General features: G+C 54.6%; 1 protein-coding gene across 17 annotated transcripts in view; it reads left to right on the top strand.

Moving 5' to 3' along the window:
- Positions 1–6,207: 6,207 nt before the first annotated feature.
- The window catches only part of PAX6 (paired box 6), a 29,249-nt gene continuing 14,197 nt past the window's right edge, over positions 6,208–21,259 (top strand). For 3 of the 17 annotated variants that reach the window (XM_036257971.1, XM_036257976.1, XM_036257965.1), the window contains exons 1-5: positions 6,208–6,360; positions 12,931–13,113; positions 16,942–17,018; positions 17,364–17,424; positions 20,991–21,121. In XM_036257971.1, the coding sequence (XP_036113864.1) occupies positions 17,415–17,424; positions 20,991–21,121 (141 nt within the window). In that variant the 5' untranslated portion in view covers positions 6,208–6,360; positions 12,931–13,113; positions 16,942–17,018; positions 17,364–17,414. Of the gene's footprint in view, positions 6,361–11,590; positions 11,762–12,485; positions 12,832–12,930; positions 13,114–13,946; positions 14,000–16,941; positions 17,019–17,363; positions 17,425–18,120; positions 18,276–19,457; positions 19,897–20,990; positions 21,122–21,259 lie in introns of those variants that run through there. The other 14 variants (XM_036257972.1, XM_036257978.1, XM_036257977.1 and 11 more) reach the window with 10 other exon arrangements.

The following is a 21,259-nucleotide window of genomic DNA, read 5'->3' as shown; positions in this document are numbered from 1 at the left end:
GCTTCCTTTCTTTTGGCCTTGTACGCAGCAAGTCCTCTCCTCTTTGTGAAACGTTCTGCTGGGGCCTGTCGCCATTTCCCGTGCCTGGCACCTGCAGGCTGGTGGGGGGAGAGAGAATTAGCATTGATATAGATTTAGTTGAAATGTAATCTCTTAAATCTGTCCAAGATTCGGGGAGATAATTACACTTTCACTGAATTGCCAGGGGTCAGCGTCTCAGAGGACCTGAGGAGTTGATTTACCAACAATAGTGTTACATAAAAAATGGCGTTTGAGATTATAATGTTAATGGCTGCCGTTGCTGGGGAATGCGGCTGCTTCCAGCTAATTCCCTGTAACTTGCTTTTTACCTCGCGTTTCCGACCTCTAGTTCTTCTCGTGTTCTGTTTTGGACAAATTCAGAGCTTCGCGGTGTTTAATTTGGTGGCAGGTGCTGGGAGGAGGTTAGGACGCTAGAGCTGAGGGTTGACACGCGTTTTCTAAGTGTTCATGACGACAGGTTGTGGCTTCGACAGCAAGGCTGGACTCTTTCTACCCCACGAGGACCTGGACGAGGGCGAGGGCTCCGGGCCCCACGCAGCGAGACTCGGACAGGAGCGGAGCGCGGGCAACAGACGCGGGCCATGGCCTCGGGAAGAAGCGGGGCGCCCTCCCAGGCCCCGATCTCCTCGGCCCGCCTGGAACTGGATCTACACAATTTCCAGAGGTCTGGAGCTCCCCATTTGGATTAGGACGAGGCCCTGTTCTGTAACTGCTCTCCCGCCCAGGCCGGGCTTCCTTCCTAGCAGCCTCAGACCTACCGACGCTCACTTCCAGCCTCTAACTTTCCGAAGGTCCAAACGTTTGGTGAAAGGCGGGGACTTCCCTGCAGAAAGAGACGGGAAATACCGAGAAACACCGCAAAATCCAGATTCTAGCTTGGGGTGGGGATAAACTTTAAAACTAAAAAGTCAGCCTCCTTTGGGGCGGAGACAGTTAAGGAATTTACACTCCCCTGCACACTTGGCGAACTCACGTCAAACTTTACCCACCTTAGTCTCCATCCACAGACCTTAGACTCCATCAGAAATCCCATAGCAGCCTCTAACTTAAAGCTCCGCTGTACAATTCTGAGGCTTTGCTCCTCCTACAGCTTCACTAACCCTACTTGAATGGCCTCAGGACATACAGGGACCTGCCAATGGGCTTTTCCCCATCCATGGGCCAATGAAGAGCCTTTGAAACTGTATGCAAAAGTCGAGGGATGAATAGGGAAAAGCAGCCCCTCTTCCAGGGTGGGATAAAACGAGCTGGTTTTGTGGCCTCCTCCAGGACGGCGGTGGGCTGGGACGGTCCTCAAACCACACCAGAGTTCATCGGCCTAGGCCTGGACCATGGCTGATACCCCAAGTCCAGAGGCTCAGATTCCCTCCTGAGGGCGAGATTTTGGAGCCTGAAAGGGTGGTGCCTGTGCTCTCCAGCTCCTACTCCCTACACAGTGACGTGGGGAGGCAGAACGAGCAACACAGGCCTGGGCGCAGGCCTTACTTAGGCTCTGCATTGGGTACAAAGGATACTGGAGCCTTGATTTGTTGGTCTGATCAAAAGAAGGAGCCACCCTTTAGCTTAATACACCCTCACCCACCTCACCTAGCCCCGTGGCGGGGCACACAGGGCCAGAGGGTGCCCTCAGAGCTCACCCGCCATTGCTGCCGAAGAGGCCTGGGGAGCCCAAGCCCTTGTCGATGAGGGTGTGGTGGGGAGGAGTGTCTCTGTGCATCCGGGTGTTTATGTCTCCTCCCCTTATCTTATATGTAACAGCAATATATATATGTTAATTGAAAACTTCTGAATTTAAAAAGGTTGTGACAAGTTATAATTTGTCCTGTCAATGCCTGGAATCCTTATTTATCTCTTTAGCTTGCCTCCCGCTCGCGCCTGTCAGCTAACAGCTTGCGTAACTCGTTGACTTCCTCACTCATGGCACGGAAATGACAAATGTGCTGTTTTATCCGTACAATTTATTTCATTATTGTTGCCAGCACGAAGCATCACAATCAATCATAAGGAAGTCCAGTTGGCAGGTGTCAATCTTGGTGTGTTTTTGTATGTCTCAGTCTATATTTAATCCAATTATAAGGGTCACAGAGTAAGTGCCAATCCTCTTGTTACAACTCACATCTTATTTAAGATTTAAAGTAAAAAAAAAAGTCAACTGGATCACATGGACCTTTGGAGGGGGGATGCCTTTGAAACCTCCCACCTCTCTCTTTCTCTCTCTCTCCCTCTCTCTCTGCCTTCTCACCTCCAGTTTAAATTATGCAGCCATCCCTTTTTATTAAAGAATTGCAGGGAATCCCAGTTTTATGTGCATTTGTGTGCAAATGAGGCTCTCCTTATTTTGCTAAAGTAGAAGCCGGCTTAATGATGAGAGATCTTTCCGCTCATTGCCCATTCAAATACAATTGTAGATCGAAGGCGGCCTTGTCACGTTGAGAAAAAGTGAATTTCTAACATCCAGGACGTGCCTGTCTACTTTCAGTGAATTGCTTCCAATCACCCCCAGGGAACTCAGCTAATGTCTCAGTCTCCACCCAAACAAGGGAGAGAAAGAAATCAAACATGGTGCCACCGACTGACTGACTGAACATGGGAATATTTAGAAGGAAAAGAAAAGCAGAGTTTTCTCAAATTTATTATAACTGAGATTTTCTTAGTGGGAAAGCAACCTGGAAGGATTTGGAGATTTTCCCAAATGTCCAAGAAAACTTTATGGTGGGGTAGAATGGATAGAAGAGAGAAGAAACTAAGTATTTATTTGAATGAGAGCAGGAAAATAATCGAATAGAAGAGAAACCACAGTATTGGATATAATCATGCCATTATGCAATCTATTAAACCTCAGCGAAGAGATGGTAAATATTACCTTCAATAAATACTTTCCTTTTTAAATCTCAGATTCACAAAACATTCCTCCATTTGAAATGAAACACAATATACACAGTATTTTCTCTCTCTCTCTCTCAACTAGTCGGGGACTTTCCCCACTTTTATTAATTTATATGCTAAAAAGTTTTATTAAACCCCTTTATAAAGTATCACCCATCCAGGAACAATAATTTTAAATATAGACGTTAACAGGATGCATTATCGTCCAGATTTAGTAAAATGAAATAAAAATACTTAAGTGGAAAAATCCATTTTTACTTTTCAATTGTTGGGAGGCTCAATAGCCATTGTCAGTGAAAAGACAAATACTAAATCAATTCCCACCCACCCTATAGCACAGATCCTGTGGGAGGGGCTTCTATTCTGGAAGTGGCTTTATTTGCATAAAGAAGATGGGAGAGAGAGAGAGAGAGAGATAGAGAGAGAGAGAGAGAGAGAGAGAGAGAGAGAGAACATGTCTTTGACAAGAACAACAGATCTCAGCTACATTCAAGCCAAGGATGGATCTATCATCTTTCCCTGTCCCTCTCTCCTTCCCACCAAGCCTCGCTCTCTAATCATTCCTCTCCATTCTTTCCTCCACCCCTTCGTCCTATCTCTGGTCCCTCACCCTTTTCCCCACTCCTCACCTCACCTCCCTGGGCTAGGGGGAAGGTCTGGGCTTCCTGGCAGCCTTAGGCCTGGTGTGACCATGGAAGCCCCGCGGACCTGGAGGCTGCCGAGCTTGCTCATTGCTGCTGTGAAGAATCAGATCTGGAACTGCCTTGAGTGTCAGAGAATTTTTGTTTCTGGCCCTTTGCCCCCCACCTACAGGTTGCACTCAGCACCCGGGGTTACAAGTCGTCGATGACGTGTCCCCCCTCCCCCCAGGCCGCCCGCGGTGCCTTCTTGCCGCGTTGCTGGGCGATGCGGCCTACACAGTCTGCCCGTGCCGAGGCGCGGCTAGGCCTGGCCTTGCGGGCTGGGCACTACGAGGGGCCGGGCCGGGCCACCCCGAGGCCTGTGGCAGGCTCCCATGTCAAGAGCCACCAGGGGGTCAAGAGCTTCTGTAGCGGCGTAACTTGCACCCTCCCCGGTGGCGACCCCGGCGCAAGCCTCCTCCCGCCCTGCCTTCTGTGCCCAGGGCAAGTGGAGAGCGGCTCGTGCGTTGGCCCGGAGCGCGGAAGGGCCTGGCCCTGCCTCGCCTCCACCGCCCTGCGCTGCCGCGCGGCTCCAGCGCGCCCTTTATTGACAGGCAGATAAGAAGGCCCGGGCCGTGGCGTTTCCAGCGTCTCTCTCGAGCACCCTGCCGGGTTGCAGGGATCCGCGCACACTTAACGGCTTGGACTCCAAACAAGCCCGGAACAGCCTTCCCGGCGGCCTCCCTTCCGGACAGAAGGGGCGGGTGGGGAGCGAGCCGCTGATACAAACTGGGGAGCTATGGGAGCCTGCTCAGACCCGAGGCCTACGCGCAGTCCAAACTCCACGGCAAACCGGGGAGAGGCGGAGACCTCAGGATATCTGGGGCCCGGAGCTGGACCAGGTCCTGGAGGGAAGCTAGGACGCTTGCCAAGAAACTAGGTCACGGAAGAAGGCCGGTGGCGGTGGAGAAACCCGAGCAAATGCCTCTCTGAGTGTCACTCCCCAGTGGAGCCGACTTGGGGAGCCAGGATCACAGTAGTGCTCTGGCTTAGAGTGGACGGTGGCGGGGTGCGGAGGGGGGGGGTGCTCCTTGCCCCTGACACAGGAAGACCAGGGGGTTGGGTGGGAAGAATTGTGGGTACCGTTTGTAAATAAGTAAGAACACCACGCTTTGACCACCAAGAGGCTCCCATTCTCCCCCCCACCTTACGCTGCCCTCAAGCCTTCGAAGGGTCGAGGGAAGAAAATCAAATGCTGCAGGTAGCTGGCCTGGCCAAGGGGAGGACAGGCGGGCTGCCTAGAGCCGCCTCCTGGAAGGTTGCGAAGCCCCACACCTGTCCAGGTGTGCCGAGGACGGGAACAGGAACCGCTCGACCTCTGGCGGCGCCATCTGTGCTCGCTTTCACTTTGTCACCCCCACCCAAGCAAGGTGAGCAGAAACTGGCCTTGGGACCCTCCTCCGGCCTTGGTGCCCGCTCCCAGCCTTTACACAGGCATGACCAGGTCTACCAGTGCTAGGCCTCCCAGGAGCTGCCTAAAGCCAACTCCACACCCTCCCCCTCCTCCCCTCCCGCCACCCCGTCAAGCGTCCCCTACCCCTCCCGGCCAGATCTCTGTCACTTCCATGTTCCAAACCCGAATGGAGGCAAAGAACCAAGGGATTGGACATTGAGAAGTCCCCTCCCCTGTTGGGGGTGGGGTGAGTGGGGAGACCCGGGAATGACAAGGGAGGTTTTAAATCCCCATCCCAAGATAACCAGTCCCAGCTCCACTAAGCCATCACCCAGTCCACACTGGGTGTGAGAGGAAAACAAGAGCAGAACCCCAGTCATTATTCCACCCCACCACACCCCCCGCCTCAATTTCTGTGGTTACCTCAGCTCCGGGAAGGGGAATGCTGACTTCAGAATCTAGGACTTGCCTATTTTCTTCCTGTAGGCCACAAAGCAGTTAACCCCAAAGTCAAAGATGAATAAAATCACCTACATTTTCTACGTGACTGGAACCTTTCGGCTTAAGGAGGCCAGGGCAGCCTCAGCAGGTGACATACTTGGCTCCCCTTATGAGAACCCAGAAGGCCTGGCGAGGACTTCGGCCTAGCCTGGGTGAAGGGATGGCTCATCCTTCCCCCCCAGACCTCGTCTGTGCCCAGCTGATGACTTGTAAGCCTGAGGGCGTGGTTGGGGTACCCATCGCTCCTTGATCTCTTCCGGAAGAGGATTCCTGCCAGAGGACCTGCTCAACCCTGGTGCAGCTTTCGGGTCCCTCTGATGAAGTGACTCCCTTGGGGATCGAAGGAGGGGACCTAGTGGTCACCCCAAAGGTAGCTGGCCAGCATAGAGGAGGAACCCTCATTCCAAGACGGGAGGCAGAGAGTACACAGGAGGACTAGTTTCCTTGGGGTTGACTCCACGACCTAAAGGGAGGGTGGGTCGGGGCCGGGTTGGGCATGGTCAGCCACAGGCCGGCCCGAGAAGGCTACGGCGGGGCTTGGAGCGGGCCGGACTTCGGGTGAGGAGGAGGCGGCTCCCGCCGAGCCCAAGCACTGGTGGGCGCGGAGGTGAGCCCAACTCTGGTCGCCATGACGTCACGCGAGTCCAACAGCCAATGAGGACCGCGCTGGCATGGATATTAAGGAAAGTTAGCGCCTGCCAGAGCACCCTCTTTTCTTATCTTTGACATTTAAACTCTGGGGCAGGTCCACGCGTAGAACGCGGCTGTCAGATCTGCCACTTCCCCTGCCGAGCGGCGGTGAGAAGTGTGGGAACCGGCGCCGCCAGGCTCACCTGCCTTCCCGCCCTCCGCTCCCAGGTAACCGCCCGGGCTCCGGCCCTGGCCGGACTCGGGCCCGCGCTGCCTCTCAGCTGCCGGCGACGGGTGCCCCCAAATCCAAGCCCGCCCCAAGTAGCTCCGGGACTTGATTTTTGCCTTTAAAAGCAAGAATACAAAGATGGAAGGGAGTTACGGAGGGCGGACTCGGAAAGGGGAGGAGGGGGTGTCTTGTCTTTGCCGAGCGTGCTTTTCTGCAAAAGTAGCAAAACGTTCCAGTCCCCAGAGTGGACTTCCAGTTGGGTGCTCAGCGGGAGTGAGGGGGGCGGGGAGAGCGAGATGGGGATCTGCTGCTGTTGTCAGTAGAAGCCGTTCGCTACCGTGAGAAATGCGGGGGGGGGGGAATGCAGTTTGCACCCACAATTCCCCCGAATCGCAGTTCACCACATTCATTCGTGGAGAAGTCCCCACCCGCTCCTGCAGCGCGTGTAGCAAAAGTTTCCCGCGGTTGCAAGGTGTAGTTGGTCGGACCGAAACAAAGTCATAGAGATGGGAGCTCATTTCTCAGAAAGGAGATGAGGACTAAAGAATGTTACCGGCAGAGCGGGGCAGCGCGTAGAGCCCCCAGCCTGTGATTTGAGCGTCACTTCGGAAGACCTAATAATTAGCGATTCTCACTGAGCTAGAACGCGGGCTCGGGTTACCGCGGGCGCTGTGCTCGCTGCCTCGGTGGGAAGCCTGTGGGCGCCAGGAGAGCCCGGTCGCTTAGAGCCGGGGAGAGCAGCACCCGCGACTCTCCTGTCCCTGGACGGCCTAAACCGTGTGCCAGAAGTTTCTCTAAAGTGGGTCAAAGGAGGAAGGACCCCAAATTTCCGGGTAGGCTGCCGGAGACGCCGGGGCAGGCTTAGGCAGGGCACAGGCGCACCAGCCAGGAGGTTGGGGAGGCGTCCTGGTCAGGCCCAGGGTCGCCTCTCACTCCCACTGTTGCACCTGGCGCCCCCTCTCTAGACCTGGGGGACGTTCTTTGGAGGACGTTTGCATCTCAGGCACCTGTGACAGGTGCTTGGGACCACGACTCAACTCCGAGCAGTTGCCGCCCCCTGCCCACCTCACCCGGGAAGCAGGGAAACGAGAGGAATGGTCTCCGGGCCGAGCACCTTACCTCAATCTGGGTCCTCTCCTCCTCGAGTTCTTTGCTCTGGAGCTGAGGAGCGAGCAGGTTGCCCACTTCGCTGTGGGAAGTGGACCTTCTCCTCTAGTCATAAATCAAATCCAGCCATCCTCGGGCCTCCTCCCTCATTAGAGATGTTTATTGGAGATTGTGTTTATTCGGCTGTCACGGCGAGAAAACGCAGTGACATAATTACCTTCGACCAGAGTCCTCGCCCCGCGCCCAGGGCAAGCCGGGGACCTCCTGGGTCGCCTTCTCACTGCCGAGCCCATCGGAGGGCGTTTGTAGTTGGCTGGTCTCTCTTTCCTCGTACCCTCTCATATAATTTGGATTATTGAGAGAACAACGATTCCAATTTCTCCAGGGCCTGGCGTTTAGTTAGTTATTTATTTTAGAATTTGAAAGGAAAACCGAAGGGAACCTAACGCCCCTCCAGGGCGGAAGGGGGCAGAGCGGGAGAAACGGAAGGACAGTCTCTCTCGCGGCGCAAACTTCCCGGCCCTCCCGACTGCGGGGCGCGGGGGCCAGACGCCACCCGGCGCCAGAGCCTGGCCGGAGCACTGGGAAGCTGACCGGGAGGAATGGATGCCGGCACCGTCTGTCTTATTTGTTGTTTTATTTTCCATTATTTCTCCTCTCGGGAGGAATCTGAGGCTTCAGGGCCCCAGGCTGAAGAGTCTTAAACTCTCTGAGGCCGAACTCAGCGAGCCAATCCGCAGCTCCTCACCCGCATCTCGCCCCTGGCTGCCCCTGGGCACCGGTTTTCCCTGCTAGCCAGGTTTGTAAGTCACCATCTGTGAGACTGAGTTAGGAAATCATGAAAATCGCCAAATTGTTCTCTAATTGAAAATACTGTGTGTGTGTGTGTGTGTGTGTGTGTGTGTGTGTGTGTGTGTGTCCCGGCTGACAAATATCTGGGATTCCGGCTTTTGATCCCTCACCGCCGCCTCTGTTCTCCAATCGCTAATAAAACTCGTACTGAGGCTCTTAGTGCCTTGATTAACAAACATATTAACTCTTACTGGGGTGGGGAACAGCTTGTCCCGATCAATGTCATTTTAAGAGCCATCAGGATACTTTAGCTCCCCTTCTCTGGCTGCTCCAGCGAACCAGCCAGTGACATTTGCTCCCTCTCCCTTCCCCAGCTTCAAATCCCCCTGTGTGCCAGCCCGCGTGTTCCCTGCTCCACTCTAGGACAAATTTCAGACTCAGTCCTTGGCCTTAAAATAAGCAGCTGTTTAGAGAAGGGATCTCAAGGGAGGAGGGACTGAGGTGGCTTTGGTTTGCTTTTTGCTTGAAACTGACTCTTGCCTCTGGAGGGCAGAGGTTACAGGGAAAGGAGAGATGGGGAGCCATTCTGGGAGACAAAACAGAAAGCAAACTTTCCTGGGAACCCTGTCTGCAAAAATCAGAGAGTGTCACTGATTGCAAATGTCCTACACATCTGTAGTTTTAAACCTGGTCCCTTTCTGAACAGCAGCATGTAGGGTCTGGGAAGCAAAAGCTAGGGAGTCCACTGGGAAACCCCATAGGACAATGCTTTTAAAATAGTATTTGGGGGAGTCTAGAGAAAGAGATGTTTTCCACCTCATGTGAATGGGAGAGGACTGAACCCACTTGCCATTTGGTAGGAGGCAAGGGCAGGCCAGGGTGCTGTGGCTTTCCCCAGCCGGCCATGGCCACAAACTGGAAGCCGGGCCTGGCCAGCTCCCTACTCTTCTTGGCTTCCCGGCACTCCGGGCTCTGCGAGGCTGTGGGGTGAAATGGAAACCCGCATGATGGTGGAGAAAGGAGAGGGAGAAAGGCCTGGGGTGGAGGTGGCACACCGAACTGGGTGGCAGGGGTGGGTGCCTTTGCCTTTCGTGCTCATTTGACCCGTTTCGCCAGCTCTACTATCGAGGGAACCCATCTGCCAGGACCAGCAAAGGGAGAGCCTTTTGAATCTCTGCAAAGTGACGCAGGTGTTTGCGGAGACTTTCCTCCTTCAAAGAAAAGCTGGTCCCCACCCTTCCCAGCGTGCCAGCATCGCGCCTCTGCTAGGCTGTGGAAAGCGGCCGTTCAGAGGTGTTGGAACAGGGGGTGGGAGACTCTTGGTTCCCAAGCCCAGATCCAAAAGCACATCTCCCGAGATCGGGGCCTGTATTTGCCTACCAGAGGCTTCCTCCAGACCGGAATCCTGGGGAGTGGGCTACCGCGAATGCCTGGGACCCCTGGGGGTGAGATACTGATCTCATATTTACAAACCAACACCGGCCAGAGGCTCCTGGCATTTTCCGGTGAGCGACGAGCTTTGGCACAAATAGCCTCTCCTTACCGGGTGGGATGACCCCAGCGGCCCCTGCAGGAATAGGCCGAGGAGCTGTCCACTTAGGGCACCGGGGGGAGGGGAGGAGACTTGAGGAGAGGCGGGAAAAGGCGAGACAGAAACCGAAGGCGCGATCGTCCCGCCTTGGAGGGCAGCAAGTGGGCCTCGGTCGTGCTGGAAGCCGCAATTAAAATGGCGACCTGCGAGCTGTCTCAATTTTGCTCTCACCTCTGCCCCTGGCGGGCTGCTCCTCCGTCCCAGCTCCCCACAAGCCGCGTCGCCCCCAGAACAAGTACTTGGCAGAGGGTGCGAGGCTCCCCACGAGGTAGAACAGCACCCCCACCCTCTTTGAAACTAGCGCAGAGAGAACAGGAAATCGCGCCCTCCACCTTGCTCCTTAAACTTTGAAAACTCTGCCTCCCTGGGTTCTGACTCCCCCCACCCCCAAATATTGACACACTGGAAGCAGCTACCTCCTTTTTGTTTCTCCTTTGTGCCGAGGAGTTTCCAGGAGCCCTCCCCTTAGCCCCCATCCCCACCGAATGACGTCAGTGGCATTCACTCCCAGCTCCTTGCCTCCTATAATGTTTTTTGTTAAAACTTTTCTGCGAGGTGAGATAGGGGTTGAGGGGTGGGAGAAGGAGCCGATTCAAAGGGCCAGTGCCCAGGAGAGAAATAAATAGTAACAAGATTACGGCCGCTTCTTCTCGAGGTAAAGTTTAAGAAGGTGCTAATCCACTCGGTCGCTAATTGAGAGGTTGTAAAAATGATATTCGCCTAAAATTCAGACCGTTTCTGGGCCCCCTCCTGTACTCCCCCCGCTAACGCCCAGTAGACTTGAATTCCAGCTTCTTTAATGCTTGTTTGAGAAGTGAAAAGGCAGAGAAAAAGAACGCAGACTCTCGCTGGTCTGAGACCCGGCCCCGCTGTCCCACGTCCCGGGATCGGGAAAAGTCGCGGTCCTACGAAATCTTGCTTAGGAGACGTTGACTCAAACGCCCGATGCCACCTGCTTCTCTTCTTGTCTGGGTTTTCTCCCGGCGCTGAATGTACCTGGGCCGCGGGAAGGGCGGCTCCCCGGCCGAGGAAGTGAGCGGGTTGTGCTGCCCCAACCCTGGCTCCGGCTGGGGAGGCCTCCGTTCTCCTCGAGCTCTGCCCAAGCTCCTTAGTCGCGGGGTAGTGGGTCCCGGCTGGAGTTGAGAATGTGAGGCCCACACTAGGCCCGGGGCCCAAGCCAGCCTGCAGCGTCCTCAAGGCCCTGGCTCCTATTAGCGGCGAGTTCAGAGTGGATAGACTTTGTTGATGAGCTCTGACTTTCAGCACTTTTCATAAGTCAAGAGGAGTCAAGTGTACCCGGTGGTGGATTCGTTTCTGCCTCCCTGACTCAGCTCTTCCAAACTCATTCTTTGCCAGGTCCTGGGATGTGTCCCCCATCCCCAACTTCCCTTTTCCCGGTGCTATGGCCTGCTAGCTCTGAGGGAGCTCGAGACTTCGCAGGACTAGGCGGCCACCCTCTACCCTGTCACCTTAACTGTGGCGCCGAGGGGTGCCTTTGGAGTGTACTGAGGTGTGTCCTAATTGTCCAGCATTCAACAAATGGACTTCTGGTGTGTGGTCAGAAGAGAAAGGCCATTTACTTACTTTCCTCCCCGGTTTTCTGGCAACAGTTGAAGGGGAGCTGCCTCCGTGGACTGAGCAGACCCAGGAGAAGGAATCATGATGCCGGCACACCTGCACCACACACAGATAACCAGTGGCACACACCAACACACGATGACACACCGACAACGTCAAGGACACACACACACACACACACACACACACACACTCCTCCCAGCACTGGCGTCTCCCTCCACTTCAGGCCTCCGACATCCCACTCCCCTTTTATCTATCCCTGGCGTCCCCTCCTCTCGGGCGCCTGGAAAAGCAGCCGCACTTAGTCAACAAATGGCACGTGGGAGAAGTTGGTGAGTGTTTGGTGAGGACTCTTCAGGCTTTTCACAAGAACCCTCTGTACACAAAGTAAGTGGAGTATTTGCTCGGGCCTCTCCAGCCCGGCTGTGCCTCCGCTCCGCTGCGCTCCGCGGCTTCCGAAAGGAGAAAGAACAGAAGAAAGGGCAGGGGGAGCGAGGGTGGGGTAATGGGCAGGCTCGGGAGGCCTGGACAGGGAAGGCGGCCCGGCCTCGCCGAGTTCCCAGCCCGGCGGCCCCCTCTCTGCCTAGGCTTTGCCTCGGCCTGCGCTGGTGCGTTGCTGCCGGGACCCAGTGCTGCTCACACTCTCTTTCTCTTCTTCCCAGCGGCCAGGTGGGATAGGGCGCGGCCACCGCTGTGCTCCGTGTCACAGCGCCCAGGCGAAGACCTGGTAGGGGCGGAGGCGGAGGGCGGGCGGGGGCGGGGCGGCAGGCCAAGCTGCGCTGAAGGTGGCAAGAAAGGGCTGCGTAGAGCTGCAGAAACTTGCTCCCCCCCTGAGTTGGGAGTTCAGAGCCCAGCTTAGAGAGGTGTGTGTGTGTAGGGGGGATGCAACCCCCAGCCCAGCGGCCTTCACTAGACACCTCAAGTTCGAGGCCACAGTGAGGGCCGCGATGACTCCCGGAGCGCTCGGAGCCTAGAGATGTCGGCGAGCTCCAGCTCCAGAGCCCGGGCGCTGGGGGCCCAGCGCCGGGGAGAGGAGCCCGGACCCACCGGCAGAGCCGAAAACAAGTGTATTCATATTCAAACAAACGGACCAATTGCACCAGGCGGGGAGAGGGAGCATCCAATCGGCTGGCGCGAGGCCCCGGCGCTGCTTTGCATAAAGCAATATTTTGTGTGGGAGCGAGCGGTGCATTTGCATGTTGCGGAGTGATTAGTGGGTTTGAAAAGCGAACCGTGGCTCGGCCTCATTTCCCGCTCTGGTTCAGGCGCAGGAGGAAGTGTTTTGCTGGAGGATGATGACAGAGGTCAGGCTTCGCTAATGGGCCAGTGAGGAGCGGTGGAGGCGAGGCCGGGCGCCGGCACACACACATTAACACACTTGAGCCATCACCAATCAGCATAGGTGTGCTGGCTGCAGCCACTTCCCTCACCCACACTCTTTATCTCTCAGTCTCCAGCCGCTGACAGCCCATTTTATTGTCAATATCTGTCTTCTTCCCAGGGATCTGAGAATTGCTCTCACACACCAAACCAGCAGCATCCGTGGAGAAAACTCTCGCCAGCAACTCCTTTAAAACACCGTCATTTCAAACCGTTGTGGTCTTTAAGCAGCAATAACAGCCAAAAACCCCAACCAAACAAAACTCTTGACAGGAGCTTTGTCGGGAGAGGATGCCTCATAAAGGTGAGTCCGCTTCTTTCTTCTCGCTTCCTTTTTATTGCCATACACAGGCAGGTATCCCCCATCCTCCCCCCTTCCTTCCTCCCATCTCGCCGGTCCCCTCCCCCATTGCTACGCCGGGAGAGTTGGGCTGGAGAAGTTTCCACGCAGGAGCCCAAACTTTGTACTTCCAGCGAAAGCCCGCGTCGGAGGGCGACGGCCGGCGAGCGGGAGAGGTGCAGGGCTCCGGGCGGGCGGCCGGCTCACCCCCAGCGCCAGCGCGGGCTGAGCTCGCAGGAAGAACCCAGGCTCCGCGCGCAGCAGCAGCCACGACTCCCGGCCCCATCGTCGCCAAATGCTCCCGGCCGGCAGGAGAGGAGGAAGAGGCTTTGCGTTGCCCCAGGCCCGGGAACGGCGGCCAGGACCATACGCCGCCGGTTGCTTTGTCCAGCCGAGGGCCCAGGGAGCGCGCAGGGAACGGGCGCACCGAGGGAACGCCAAGGGAGCCTGCCCACCGCGCCGCCGCCTCCTCGCCCGCCCTCCGCCTTTGTGCCGCGTTCAGACCGGGCACAGAAGTCCGCTGGCACTCGAGCGCCGAGGGGCACCGCGCCCGCCGCCCGCTCGAGCAGAGTCAATCGGCAAGGCAACCGCACGCTGGAGGCAGAGAGAAAGAGCTTGTGAGCGGGAGCCGGGAAGGAAGCCATCAGGCCAAAGCGATCGAACGCGCGCTCCAAGGGAACTCGGAGCCGGGCCGAGGATTGTCAGCTTCCATCAAGCCGTCAGGCTCTTGCCCCCAACTTGAGCGCAGAGCTCGGAACTTGAAAACTCTCTACTCCCCAGGCTTCCCCCAACCTTCGCCCTCGCCCTGCGAAAGCTGGGGTCTTCCCTGCCTTCCAGCCCCCAGCGCTCGGTGGGTATTTTTCCTTGTCTTCCTCTGACAATGCTGCAGCCGGTGTTGCCATTTCAACAAGTTTCGAGGTAGAAAAGTGGATTGGATTGCTTTAAAAAAAAAAAATCTAAATCCCCGAATTTTTTCTTTATGAGCCTTAAAAAAAAAAAAAAAATGAAAGCACTGGTTTTACCCTTCGTCTGATCACATCCTCTCCCAGCTAATTAGTCTGCGTAATTTGAGAGCGTTTCGATTGATTCTAAGACCCTAGGAGGAAAAGTGTCTTTTCAAAGTTCCTAAAGTTGTTGCCTCTTTCCTTGAGCAGATTTTCTCAGTCTCCCTGTGCCACTATAGGCCTGAATTTTAGCAAGTGTAATTGGGGGGTGGGGGGGGGTGGAGTTGAATTTCAAGTGGAAATGCTTTCTTTTTTTGAGTGCTAAAACCCAGCTCTCCAGTCTTGAGTGATTTCTACAAAGTTTAAAAACAAAGTGAACGTGGTATCTTTTCCTCGCATACTCTACAAAGCTCTCTAAGCCATTTTGGATGTTTAACTCGAAGTTGGGAAGTGTGAGGAGGGGCGGGAGCAGAAAATGAAATAAAAAGCAAAGAGCTTGAAAGCCTGGTGAGAAATAATCGTTGTTGCCATTGACATTACATTTTTTTATAGCTGGTGACCTTTGCAAACGTCTGAAGGCAATTTGATTAGTTGTTATCTTATTTGGCCCTAGAGAGTAAAACTTTGTCATTTTAATTGCTAATTACATTTTGGCTGGGGGCCGGGAGGGTCGAAAGTGAGCTCTCCCCTTTACCCCGGCTAAGTAGTTTGGTGTTGGATTTTGAGAATTAAGTCATTAAAACAACAGTATTTGAACGCTGAGGCTTGTGTCAGGGAGGCAGTGGCCCAGTGGCCTAGTGGACCGAGGCCCTGGTGACTTCCAGATGTCTGGAAACTCCTTCCTTCCTGGTGTGGGTCTCTGACCAGGCTAGGGCTTTTAGGAAGTCCCGGGGCTGAGCTGGGGGGGGCTGTGGCTGTGGCTGGGAGTTCTTGCCCCTCTCAGCTTGTCTGCTTCCCCTGTGCCCTGCGTCCCGGATTGTTTTTACACTGTAAATGATTACTTATGTAATTAGATAGCATCTCAGTCGAGAGAGGGGTGGGAATGGAGCAGAACCGGAACTTGAAATGCTTCCACCTTCCCAGATGCTTCGAAAATTAATCAGTTAGGCATCTCTGTAATCAGCTACTGGATTTTAAAAATGGCATCAATAATGCACCGGCCAGGATGGGGGCATTAAGTGGTGACTGAGTACAGAGTGGATTACAGAGAGGAGTTAGGAAGTTTTACCCCTTCTAGGAGAATTTCAGTACTCCTATTCCTGCCTGCTACCATTTTGCAGTTTCAGAGTCCCATTTTGAGGGTGTGGGGGGACACATTCTGTTCCAAGTTGGGGTTTTTGCCTGGCCGGGGCATGACTGTGGTCATGGGGACTGAGAGGCAGGAGGCCTCGAGAACTTATGCAGCTAGGCATAACTGGGTAGCCCTCTGCCATCTCCAGTATTTACCAGGCCATATTTGGAAGCTGGGAAGAAGTCTTCCTCTTAAGTTTATTTTTCATGGATTTAAGCTACCTCCCAGCTAGGTAATAAATTAGACCATGAATGGCCTTGGAGAGAGAAAATGTGGAATTCCTTGCTTGCAGGCAGGCAAAATTAATAATCACAATAGGCAAACCAGGAAAAAGAAAGAGTATTTTAGTTTTTTAACAGGGAGAAATGATGCTGTGACTATTTAATTATTTTACTTCTTTTTTTTTTTCTCCCCAAACCTCTTGAATGGCTCTTTATTGTAATTCTCTCTTCCCAATTGAGCTCCCCACGGTGCCGTTGTATCTTTTTACAGCCCCTAACAACTCACACCAGTAACACAATTACCTCCAGATATTTATAACAAGAAATTACTTTTCTATTTTCTCTCCCCTCCCCCAGAACCTTCTTAGAGGAGGGCAGGGAGGGGTGGTGGAGGATGAATCTTGAGGAGACAAGCACTAGGTCAGGATTTACAATGCAAGAAGTGTCCTTCTGTTCCCTTTGTGAGTTGGTGGGTTGTTGGTACGTGTGGTTGGAAGCTGTGTTGCTGGTTAGGGAGACTCGGTTTTGCTCTTTGGGTTTGGGGAGAGCTGGAGAATAGAAGCCATTGTTCGGTGTCTGTAGTCTTTGTCGACCACGCTCACCCCCTCCTGTTCGTACTTTTTAAAGCAGTGAGGCGAGGTAGACAGCGTGTGTCACAGTACAGTAAAAGGGGGGACGATCTAAACACCAAAAGAAAAGTTAATCACAATAAGTGAGGTTTGGGGGGAAAAAGTTGGGCTCACCACATTCAATGTCCAAGAAAGGCGGCGAGATGGGTGGAGTAGGGGCCTGACAGGGAAGCTTTGAAGAGGAGAGTAAAGGATGAAGGGGGTAACCAGAGAGTGGGGTTTTGGGGTCTTCCACAACTGGAGTAGTGAAATTCCTTAAGGAGAGAGTATACCTCTGCAGCCCTCCTCACCAGCCCCAGCCTGCAATCTCAGGCACTCTGAAGTTCTGAGGTCCTCTTCCCCTCACCTCCAAACTTCATGTATTACTCCTCAGCCTCTACCCTTTATTCCACTGTTTCTTTTATTCTTTCCTTTTCCTTTCTCTGGTTCCTGCTATTTTTGCAAAATGGGGCCTGACTTGTCACATTCTCCAGTTCTCCCAAGCCAGGCCAGGGCATCCACTTTTTAAAGGTGGAGACTTCAGTGGAAGAGGCTGCTGAAAATGTGGGTGCAACTTTGAGATTTAGGGTTTTATGGCAGTTTGAGCCCTGGATGAGTATTTTTGTTTTGTTTTGTTTTGTTTTCTGAGAGTGTAATTCAGAGAGCCCGTGGGCTTAAGCTTTTGAGCCACAATTTGACATACCTTTCTCTCCTCTGTTTTATCTTAGGGGGAAGACTTTAACTAGGGGTGTGCAGATGTGTGAGACCTTTTATTGTAAGAGTGGACAGACATCCCAGATTTCAGGCAAGTTCTGCGGTTTGGGATCCAAACCCCTAAGGAATCAGAATACTTCTTCATTGTTGTTCAGATGGAAGAAAAAATTCAAAATTGGGTCATCCTTTCTCTTGATTAAAGGGTTGACTACTTAGGGATTTGGAAGATACAGATGGGGAATACTGGAGTATTTTATTTGTAGATTTTGCATGCACTGGAGGGCAGAGCTGGATGACTCTTAGATAGCCCTAAGCAACTGAGTGGATCATTTCCTAAAAAATGGACAGTCTCCCTCCTGGCTCCAGGTCATCCTCTGTCAAGAGGTAGGCCTACCTGGCCCTGGCCCAGGATTAACGCCTATGTTCTTGCTAACAGAATCCCATATTCGAGCCCCGTGGGATCCCGCGGCCCCCAGCCAGCGCCAGCATGCAGAACAGTAAGTGCCTCTGGTCTTTCTCCCACCGGGCTGGGGTTTCAGAACCAGTGAGTCAGGGGAGGGCGCAGAGTTTCCGGGATCAGCACTGGCTGGGCCACCATCCTGAGGGAAAAGCCCCGGGGAATTAAGACAACTGTGCCCCCTTCTGCAACCCAAGAAGGGAGGGCGTTTACTTTGCTGTTCTAGCTCCTGGAAAAACAGGAGCTGGGCGCTTCAGAACAGCCCGCCTGAGTTTGTGAAGTTGAGGTAGAGAAACCCCATCCCCTCCAAATCCTGTAACTCACACCCCCCTCCCGGCCTCTGCCCGGGCTCTGACCCCAGAGAGAGGGGCTGGGCTGAGCAGGGAGGGGCGGAGGCTTCTGTTGGTTGCTCCAGGAGAAGGAGGCCCCTTTGGGCTCAGCCAAGACTGAACGTCTCCACTATCAGAGAGGGGTGTGGGGGCTCCCCTCCCCCAGTCACTCCCAGAGCAGCTCCTCCGCTCCTCACCCCTCTAGGAGCCTAGAAAGCAAGGGGAGCGGACACCCAAGCCTGCGGTGGGGAGGAGGTGGTAATGGGGCTGTTACCGGGCTCTGGCAGAGCAGGTTTCCTGGGTCTGGGAAGAGAGTGGGGGTCGAGCCAAGGAGTTGGAAAAGCCCTGCCCTAGTAGCTGCAACTCTGTGGGTGCTGGTTGTTTCAGGCCCATAGTGCCTTTGATTCCCCGGCTCTTGAGCCTCCCATGGTCCCCCTGCCCAGGCCCCTGGAGTCCCCAGTCCGCCTTCCTGCTCAGTCCAAGCGTGTTGGTACTAGCAGGGCTAGTCTGGAGTCCGGACCTGGGAGCCTGGAGGCCCAGTGCAGCCTAGGCCCAGGTTCAGGTGCCGAGTCTGGACGTGGTTGAAGGGCTCAGCTGTAGGAGTGCAGAAAGGCCTAAGTCTTCTAGCAACCTTCCCTTGCCGAACTGTAGACTTTGGAGGGTCCCCAGCGCTGGATCTCTGTGTCCTGGAAGCGCTAGCTGCCTCTTGGTGCTTCCGCGGCGGGTGGCGCAAATCTCAGGGGAGGGCGCACAGGTGGCGGGCTTTAAAGGGGATTTAGTTGTGCAGAACTTGTCAGGATCCGGGGCTTGGACCGGGAGGCACCCTTCTTGGCAATGCGAAGGCTTCTACCCACCCCTCCCGGCGGCTGGGTTCTCCGTCTGCAGCTCAGTCTCCCCAGCCGCAGGCTCTTGGGTGCCCGGCTGGGGCGCACAGCGCTGAGCGTTTGCCGCCGAGGCCTGGCGGGCCGGTCCAGAGGGGCGTGGGGTCGCGGGCAGGCCTGCAGGGCTTTGTGCAGCTCGCTCCCGGGTGTGCGCAGGGCACCGAGCATCCAAATTGACACCATATGTTTTCCTATTAGATGCTTCGCGGTCGAATTCTAGGCGCATAATCATCGCTACTGGGCGAGCGCGCCAGCCGTCCCTAGGGAAGGGACACAATGATTGAGGCTTAACCTCTGAAGGGGAACTTAGCAGCGCTTCCTCGCTGCCATTTCGATGCTGGCAGAGGCGACCTGGCCCTGGCGTCTCCTGGGCGAGCACCTGCCCGAGGTCCCTGCGGAGGTGGCAGGCACGTTATTTATTTATATATATATTTGCAATGGGGGGAGGAGGAAAGTCTAGGATTAGGTGGCCTCACACGCCTTGGCATTCATAGATTGGGAATTGCCCAGGCTATGCGTGAAGTTTGAAAAGTCTTTTTTTGTTCTCTTTAGGACAGCATTTCTTTTTCTGGGAAAGCTTCCTTTGTCCAAAGGGTAGGCCCTGTAGCTGGAGGGTACACGGGTCCTGCCAAGCAAGGGAAGGCCTTAAAGGGAACTTGGGAGAAACCGGAAGCTCAGACTAGGCCCTGCTCCGCTCGAGAAGTGATGTCCCCTGGATGTCCCCACTCGCGCTGGGTCCAGCCGGAGCCCAGATCCCCCAAACGCCTGTCACTTCTCATCGAGTTTAGGTTTCGTCCCCCCCCCTCTCAGTGAGGGCCCCCCTCTGCTCCAAGCCTTTGGCTACCCTGAAAACGCACTCCCCTCGAAGGGGAAACGAGTGCAGTTCAATCTCGTCTGAGTGATCTACAAATAGGGACGGAAAGGGTCGTTTTATCATGGTCCCGTTTGTCGTGACGATGCAATTTCCCGGAGCGGAGCACTGTCACAAAGTGACAAGGCTGCCACAAGCGCCCCGACTGATCTTTTCAATTAGCCTTCCATGCATGATCCGGAGCGACTTCCGCCTATTTCCAGAAATTAAGCTCAAACTTGACGTGCAGCTAGTTTTATTTTAAAGACAAATGTCAGAGAGGCTCATCATATTTTCCCCCCTCTTCTATATTTGGAGCTTATTTATTGCTAAGAAGCTCAGGCTCCTGGAGTCAATTTATCAGAGGCTCCAAGGAGAAGAGAGGAGAGGAGAGCTGAGCAGGGAGCCACGTCTTCTCCTGGAAGGGCTGCTCTCCGGAGTCGGGGCTGCAGGTCGGCGATTTGTAAGGAAGTGGAAACTGTCCATTGGCTTTATTTGTGTGCCTGTGGTTTCTGGGGAGGGGGCTCCAGAGAGGTGTTAACTTCCTATCCCTGTTCTCTAAGATTAGACAATGGGGTGAGGAGGCTGTGAGATAAGATAAAGGAGGGATGGGGGACACTGTGGTGTGGTCTCTTCCTTTTCCTTTCGCTTTTTGATTTTTGCTAATATCGGTCCTTGGCTGTGAGGAGGGCAGAGATCAGCAGCGGAAATAAATCGAGCTTTGGCCGCTGTGAGCAGACTTCCAGCTCTGACCCCACTGTCGCAGCCGGACTACTCCGTGGTTGGAGCAGATCTGGAGCTCTGACCCTCATGCCTGCAGTGGAGGCGCTGAAACCCAGGTTGGGTTCACTAGCCACAGATCTGCGGTTCTGGTTTTTCTCTACTCCTTCCCCTTCTCTTCTCTATGTGTGTATTTTTAACCGCGGAGCTTGTGCGGTGCCTTCGCCAGAGTTTGGGGTGTGATAGCAAACGTTTCTGGACTCAAGCTTCCGCAGGAGCGCCGAAGGGCTGTGGGATTTGCTCTCGCAGAGCCAACAATGCAGAGAGCTTTGGAGGTTCAGTGTGGCTTCTGTAGAACCACGGTTTGCCAGGACACTCAGAAGGAATCTTTGGGAAGATAATTTTAGAACTGACTGTTTGCATCTTGTGGGTTCAGAGGTTGGCTGGGGCGTTCATGGAGACGGGCAGCGGTCTGCGGACACTGCTAGGGTGTTGGCGATAGCGAGGTGCGTCTGTTCTTGCTCGTTGGCATGTGTCTGCCTGTCTGGTGCTTCTGCAGTCGGGTGGGCAAGAGCACGGCTGTGTTTGGGGCTGGGCTGCCCGATGTCCCGCATGGCTGCGTGGTCCTGTTGTCGTTTTTGATCGATAGCAGGGACCTGATCACCAAGGTTGGCAGGAGTTGGCAGGAAGCTGAGGATGCATTGTGGTTGTTTTCTCCTCCTCCTCCTCCTCCTCTTTACTCTTCCTTCTCTCTTCTCGCTCTTGCTCCTCTTCTCCTCTCTCCTCTCCTCTCTTTTCCTCTCCTCTCTCCTCTGCCTTTCCTTAGGTCACAGCGGAGTGAATCAACTCGGTGGTGTCTTTGTCAACGGGCGGCCACTGCCGGACTCCACCCGGCAGAAGATCGTTGAGCTAGCTCACAGCGGGGCCCGGCCGTGCGACATTTCCCGAATTCTGCAGGTGATCCTCCCGGCGCCGCCCCACTCGCCGCCCCCGCGGCCCTCCACTTTCAACGCCCTCTCTTCATTTCTTACTGCAAACGCTGCTAATTACGGACCCCCCTACCCTTACCCCCCACTCAGTCCCTACTCCACTGCC

Source organism: Molossus molossus, unplaced genomic scaffold, assembly GCF_014108415.1.
Source record: "Molossus molossus isolate mMolMol1 unplaced genomic scaffold, mMolMol1.p scaffold_m16_p_13, whole genome shotgun sequence".
NCBI lineage: Eukaryota > Metazoa > Chordata > Mammalia > Chiroptera > Molossidae > Molossus > Molossus molossus.
Note: the sequence above shows the minus strand (reverse complement) of the source record. Positions and strands in the feature narration are given on the sequence as shown.